This window comes from Leptinotarsa decemlineata, unplaced genomic scaffold (assembly GCF_025532065.1).
Source record: "Leptinotarsa decemlineata unplaced genomic scaffold, Ldec_3_MD MMD2_tig00000157_RagTag_RagTag, whole genome shotgun sequence".
In the NCBI taxonomy this organism is placed as follows: Eukaryota; Metazoa; Arthropoda; class Insecta; order Coleoptera; family Chrysomelidae; genus Leptinotarsa; species Leptinotarsa decemlineata.
The window spans coordinates 1-7,672 of NW_027412543.1; the positions used below are offsets into that span (position 1 = coordinate 1).

A 7,672-nucleotide genomic window follows, 5' to 3' on the forward strand; every position below is an offset into this window, starting at 1 on the left:
ACAGTGAAGTCAAGGCGTTGTGGACCTTGAAGTGTCCTGGTGTTGGATCGTCAGATTTTTTTTTCATATGAGAATTGTTGTGTTGATGTGTGTTGTGTAGGAGAATGCACGGTACAGGGGTTCATCATGTGCTTGTTTGTCTATGTACAAACATACGTCTGCATACTTCGAAGATCCTCCAAGTAATAAATGCTCCATCGCGTGTTAGGGCACCAAGTTAGTAGTGGAGTGACGTCACAGCAATAACGTTTCAACGGCTAGAGAGCGACATGTTCACGCACGACGTGTGGCAGTGTAATGCGTATTCATCGGTCTGCCCTCACCTCTCCGAAGCGATGAAGGTTCGCTCTAGCCCCGCTATCGATGGTGACACAACGGCAGCCGAGGACCGTTTGCCTAGCGTCTACCCTCTCCGAGACCGCAACGACCCACTGCTTGCTCGTATATCGACATCTTTATCGCATTCAGTTGGGAGGTAATCTTGGCGCATGTAGTTGAGAAGTGGGGTTGGCTATGACGTCTTGACGGGTCCTATCAGAGTGTATTTAAGAAGCGTACGAGTGTTGGCTATGTCAGTTTACATCAAGTGAGTTAGTGAGAACTATTATATAAAATGTATTCCTGTGACTGTGGTAAATCATTTCACTCGTAGTGATAATCTTCGTCGGCATCAGTCCAGAGTTGCCAAGGAGGGCCTGCAGTGAAACGGGTGAGAGTGGATAATGCAACACCTATGTATACGTGCAATTGTTGTAATGTGACAATTCCTATGACCAAGTGAATTCTCACCGAAGAACCATGAGTCATAAAAATAATGCATGTGTTCAATTGTCTGACGGTGTTCAAATTATAACGAATGCATTCAATTGCCGCATTGCTACATACAGGGTGGAGAGTTCGATTGTACCAGTGACTACATGTCATTTTTCAATAAGATTAGGCAGAAGGTCATTGAATTACTGGAATCAGCCATCAGGATCCATAAAAGCATCAAGGTGAATATGGAAGTTTTTGGGAATTATATTCTTCAGACTGATGATTCGAGGGACACGAAGTCATTTAATTCCCAAAATAAAATAGTGGACCAATCTTCAGATTTGAATGCTGTTTTTGATGGATTCCGTGATGTAATTGTGGCTCAAACGACTGAGTTCAGGATCGTGACTCAGGTATTTATTTTTTTAAAAATTTCAATAAGATTGAATAGTAATATTTTTTTTTTATAATTCAGGTTGGACTTGTGAAAAAATATTGTTTCTCGAGGTCAACATTAATAAATACAGTCCACTGGAAGGACGTTCATATGTGAAGCTGCCTCAATGTATTCAATGGAAGAAAGCTGTTGTGAATGTTCGTAATGAAGATCAATATTGTTTTGCTTGGGCTATAACATCAGCATTATATCTGCAGATAGTCGAGTGTCCGAACTTACGTCATATCCACATTTTTCCACTGTTTTAGATGTCACAGGTATGGATTTTCCGGTTAAAGTTAATAATAAGAGTATCGAAATATTCGAAGATAGGAATGATATTTCAATTAATGTTTACGTTTTAGAGAGTACATTTGAGAAGGGTAAAATGAAGTATGAAGTGATTGGTCCATTGCGATACTCACAGAGAAGACTCCGGAGACATGTCCATTTGTTGTTTATAACTGATGACTCCGGTAATGGTCACTATTGTTGGATCAAAGATCTTTCAAGATTAGTTTCTAATCAACTATCAGCTCATAGACAGAAAAATATTTTTGTGACGGATGTTTGATATATTTTTTGATGAGAGATTGCTTTTACGTCATAATATGTATGATTGTAATCACATTAGTACCACAACACAACTACTAATTTAAAGATCAATAAATATGGTAGAATGGTTGCGGAAATAAACTAATGTTTGAAAACTTTGAGAGGCAAATGAGGGTGCCATTTGTAGTGTATGCTGATTTTGAATCAGTGCTTAAACCGATTCATGTGAATGAGCCAAATCCTGGAAGTTCATACACGATTAAAACATTCAAACATGCCCCATATTCATTTGCTTATTTGATAAAGTGTTCATATAATGATGATTTGTCAAAAATTTGTTACATATAGGGGTGTAGATGCAGCTCAGAAATTTGTGAGTAGCATTGAAGATGATTTGAAAGAGATACATGAAAATCATCTCAGAAACCCTAAACCAATGGATACACAAACTGTCGAAGAAGAAGAACAGTTTGTTGCAGCCAGAACTTGTGGTATATGTAATAAAGCATTTACTGATGGTGACGTCAAAGTAAGAGATCATTGTCATGTCACAGGAAAAAAGATCACATGCCGCTCACTCGAAATGTAATTTAAATTTCAAAATACCAAACTTCATACCTATCATTTTTCTTAATTTAAGTGGTTTGATTGTCATTTATTCATAAAAGAATTGTATAGGAATAAAGAGAAAGTTGATGTTATCCCGCAAACTAAAGAGAAATATATATCTTTCACGAGCATCTCTTCAACACAGCTATACCGATAAAGATGGTGTGGTTAGGAAGAATTATCTCAAATGAGATTTATCGATAGTTATAAATTTATGACTAATTCGTTGGAGAAGTTGGGTGCAAACTTGACCTCCGATCAATGTTTGGAGATGCACAAACATTTCCCACAAATTGAGAAATTCATTTGATGAGACAGAAAGGTGTATTTCCATATAGTTTTGTTGATGACATTGACAAATTGAATTATCCATTACTTCCGACAAAAAATCAGTTTTATGACACACTCAATTGTGAACATATATCGGAAACTGATTATGATAGGGCTAGAAAAGTTTGGAATTTATTCGAGTGTCAGAATTTGGGGGAATACTCTGATTTGTATTTGAAGTCGGATGTATTGCTACTATGTGATATTTTTGAAAATTCCGCACCACAAGTTTAGAGATATATAACTTAGATCCGGCACAATATTACACTGCACCTGGATTATCATGGGATGCCATGTTGAAGTTCACTAATGTTGAATTGGAATTACTAACTGACAATGATTGATATGATTCACTTTTTCAAAAAGGTATACGAGGTGGAATTAGTCAATGTAGCGAGAGGAAACATATAGCAAATAATAGATTTTTACCCAATTATAATCCCAACGAACCTTCCACATTCATTACATATTTAGATGCAACAAATCTATACGGTCACAGTATGTCACAACCTCTACCAACAAGTGAATTTACATGGTTGACACCAAATGAAATTCTTAATCTCGATGTGATGGATGTGAGTACTGATAGTCCGTATGGGTATGTATTTGAAGTGGACATTCATTATCCACAAGAGTTGCATGATAAACATTCTGACCTTCCATTTTAGTCGAAAAAATAATACCACCTCGTACACAATCGAAAATTCCCAAATTAATTCCAAATTTGAATGATAAAAGAAAATATATTGTTCATTATAGGAATCTACAGCAAGCTGTCAAAAATGGATTGATTGTAATGAATACAACATAGAGTATTGAAATTCAAACAATCATGCTGGATGAAACCCTATATAGATCTTAATACTGAAATGCGTAATAGGTCTAACAACAAATCTGTTAAGATTTCTATAAACTAATGAATAATGCGGTGTATGGAAAGACAATGGAGAATGTAGATAATCGAATTGATGTTAGACTCGTTACACATTGGGAAATATAAAGAAAAATATAGGTGCCAGCACTCTCATAGCCAAACCAAATTTCAAAAATTGTTCAATTTTCACTGATAATTTCGTTGCCATTCAATTGGGTAGAGTGAAGGTTCATTACGATAAACCATTATATTTGGGATTTTCCATATTAGAATTATCTAAAACAGTCATGTATGACTTTTTCTATGGATGCATCAAACAACACTTTGATGAAAATGTCTCTTTACTTTACACAGATACCGACTCGCTCATTCTTAAAGTAAACACAGAAAATTTTTATGAATTCATAAAAACTAACATAAGTAGATTTGATACATCCAATTACAGTATAGTTAACCAATTCAATATTCCAGTAACAAGTTCAGTCTTGGGTAACTTCAAAGATGAATTTCCAAATGATCCAATCATGAGTTTTTATGGTACAGGTGCTAAAGCATATTATGTGAAATCTGTTGATGGTGAATTTAAGAAAGCCAAAGGGGTTAAACGATCTGTAATAAAGAATGAATTGACATGCGAAGATTATCAAAAAATCGTCGAACAAGGTGGTATGATATTCAGAAAGATGAATTCATTTAGAAGCGTGTTACATGATATGTATACTGAATTAAAAAATAAAGTTGCATTATCATATCACGACGATAAACGATTTATCATTCCGAATACTACCCACACTCTTCCTTGGGTCATAATGATATTGAATTTTATGAAAACGATCCAAATGAGAACATTCGTTGGATAAGTAATATTATTCAACAATCACAATCTCAGGAGACTCCATTGGATCAATTGATTAATTTATTATCTGCCGAGATCAATGATTGAAATATCATTCAATATCTTCAAAACCGGAAAATTCAATATTGATATTTATGTAGCCATTTATAATTAATAATATATGATAGAAGTAATGTGATATTAATGTATTATGTATGTATGTATATGTATTACTGTAATGAATATAAAATGATTAAAATTTTATTTGTATTATTTCTATTTCCCTAATCAATTACTGCAATATATAGTATAATGTAAATGACAGAAATATCAGTTTGAAGAGAATCATCGTAGAGTGCACAATGTCTAAAACAATCGATAAGTTTGGTAGAAAAAGAAAATGGGGTGGTAATGTCATTCGAGGTCCTCCTGGGAATGGTTTTAAATTAACAAAAGATGGTCATTATGACATGCAAAGGAAAATATTGAAAAATACAAGTGAACCAATTGACAAGAGTGATTGTGTAACTGTATCATATCTTGAGGGGGAAATTAATGGAGCAAAGGAAGTTATACTTCTAGCCCTACAAGCTGCAATACAATCCACAATAGGCAATATTGCTCGGACGCCCGGCAAGCATTTAACGATAAAATTGCAGAGGCTCGGATAACTTTCACTCGTAAATTTGACAAACTTACAAGTGATGTAGACATAAAAATGTCTGACATAACAGCGTCTACAAATAAAAAATTTGATGCTATGTCAAACATAACAGGGACTACAATGAAAAAGTATGATGTACTGGAACAGAGAGTTGAAGTATTGGAGAAAAACCATAAAGAAGTTTTGGAGAGAAACTATAAAGTCAGGCCATCATCATCAGGTGGACTGGGATATCCAGGACTGAACATTAATCCAAATCATAGAATAATACAACCAAAACCAAAACCAACTGATGATGTATTAATGGAACCAACATGGTGAATGTATTCCCTCGTTAGGTTAGGTTAATAGCTACGTTAGGTTAGCTGCATACTTACGTTAGGTTAGGTGTTAGGTTAGTATTCCCTCGTTAGGTTAGGTTAATAGTTACTGTAGGTTAGGTTAGGTTAGGTTAGGTTAGGTTAGGTTAGGTTAGGTGTTCGGTTGCATAGCGGTAGGTTAGCGTACTAGGTTAGGTTACGTTAATACATACGATAGGTTAGGTGTTCGGTTGCATAGCGGTAGGTTAGCGTACTAGGTTAGGTTACGTTAATACGTTAATACGTTAGGTTAGGTGTTCGGTTGCATATTATGTTACGAACGCGCGCGCGAAGAGGGCGTAGATGTCTCTCCAGATGTCCCGCCTACCTGGGGCCGGAGGCCCCACCCACCTGGGCGGAGCCCAGGCAGTGGGCGGGGCCCGTTAGGGCCACGCCCCCCCCCCCCCCCCCCCCCCCCCCCCCACCAACTTTTCGGATACCCCGCCCCTTTCCGAAGCCCCGCCCCCTTTCCGAAGCCCCGCCCCTCCCCTCCCCGAAGCCCGCCCCCCGACTCCCAACATTTGCGCATGTACACCCCTACCCTCATCGCGCATGTGCGCTCCCACCATTTTCCCACCGCTCACGCATCGAAGTCGATACCCTCCGGAGAGCACTCCACAACATTCAGTTCGAGAAGTCATCTCATCGAGAGCAGTCCACTCCACAACAAGGCAGTACGTTCCAACGACCAACTTGATATTTGAGTAAGTAAATTAGGAATGTTATTTTTATATCAACTAACTTTGTATTATTTCTTCTTTTTCAGAATGGCAACCAATACACAGGAGGTGAATAATGCTGTGGCGTCTATTCTGCCGGTGTCCGCTGACCAGGAGGAGGCAGCATCTTCGAGAGCGGTGACGGTTGACCAGCCAACCACTTCGCGTTCGCGAGTTAGGTGCAGATCTTCTAGCCCTGACTTATTCGAGGAGGAGGAGGAAGTCAGGGCTGTGAAGAAGGTTTGCCAACGACCTGCAGCAAAGGTTGGTCCTATTTCAAAGTACCGAGCTACTTGCAATAGGACTAATCCTTATGCAGGTAGTTTTTCGACCTCTCGTAAGAGGGCCTCCACACCAGCAGCAGCACCAGCAGCAGTGGAAATTCCGAGGAGTCCTTCTCCGGAGTTGGTGATATTGTCGCCGTTGGTGACGCGACTACCACCGCTGCCAGCGACACCGGCGGATCCTGAGGTGTTGGTGCCACAGCCTATCGGAGAGGTTAGTGAAAAGATGAGTGTTTTTCTGCAGAGATGCAAGAAAGCAGAACGAGCTGCCCGATCTAGCGAGGCCGAGTTGGTTACCATGAAGCGACAAATGGCTGAAATGGATAACCGACGGAGGGAACTCCAAAAGGAAATGGCCGAAATAGATCGGAATTATGCATCTCTGCAGGAAAGGTGTAAAGCAAAGACCTCTTCGATAGAGCTGTACAAAAAAGTAGTGACAGTTATGGACACTCTTTTTGTAGATGAAGTGTAAATGTAAGATTAGTTTTAGGTTAGTTAGGAGTATTTAATTATGGTAGTTTTAAGTTTATATTTGTTAAGTTTATATTGAATAAAGGAAAAGGAAGTGAAATAAAGGGTGTACACTGTTTTTTGGTTTGGTACACATTGAACAATGCGATGGTTGGAGCATTTTTCTTCACTTCCTCTTATTATCATTATTATTTTTTTATTTCAATTCCAAGTTCTTCTAGACAAATACCTCACATCAATTTTTGTGTTCTCTAATCACTTGTAAATAATTTCATGTGAAGAAAATTTAAAAAATAAAAAAATAGACATGTTTCATAGTGAAATCGACAAGTATATTTCATTTGTATTTTATCCATTCAAGTATCTCTTTCATTGAATATGTCTTATGTCACTTTGCAATTTACCCCTACTCATTGAATATGTCTTATGTCACACTACAATTTACCCCTACTCAATGTTCCACTCCTCTCCCACTCCCTCTCGAAAGTATAAAAGTAGAAATCATCTGATGAAACATTCAGTTGATCAGCTAGCATCGAGATGGAACCCGATTCAACCTCCGAACCCTATAGCTGCCCGGATCAGGGGTACAACTTCAATTACTGGGATAACAGCCAGGTACAGGTTGTCTCTTCCACCACGGAACCCCACAGTCCGCCATACGAATACCGGGATCACGACATCAGGATGCAAGTTCAGCATGTCACTGGCAGTGACGAAGGACACTTGGATGACTCGGAATATCCAGATCCTGACGGATGGTGGGACCCTGCTTAT

The 7,672-nt window shown here is 38.3% G+C and overlaps 1 protein-coding gene across 1 annotated transcript; it reads left to right on the forward strand.

The window, feature by feature from the left end:
• The first annotated feature begins 5,929 nt into the window (after window positions 1–5,929).
• LOC141481302 (uncharacterized) lies at window positions 5,930–6,984 on the forward strand. Its single transcript, XM_074172699.1, has 2 exons — window positions 5,930–6,122; window positions 6,185–6,984. The coding sequence occupies exons 1-2, from the start codon at window positions 5,971–5,973 to the stop codon at window positions 6,894–6,896; spliced, it is 864 nt and encodes a 287-aa protein (XP_074028800.1). The 5' UTR covers window positions 5,930–5,970; the 3' UTR covers window positions 6,897–6,984.
• Window positions 6,985–7,672: the final 688 nt, after the last annotated feature.

Excerpts from the sequence above, each read along its gene's own strand:
- LOC141481302 (XM_074172699.1), top strand. The coding sequence starts at position 5,971 with ATGTGCGCTCCCACCATTTTCCCACCGCTCACGCATCGAAGTCGATAC. Across the intron at positions 6,123-6,184 it reads ACGACCAACTTGATATTTGA|AATGGCAACCAATACACAGG; the intron begins GTAAGTAAATTA and ends CTTCTTTTTCAG.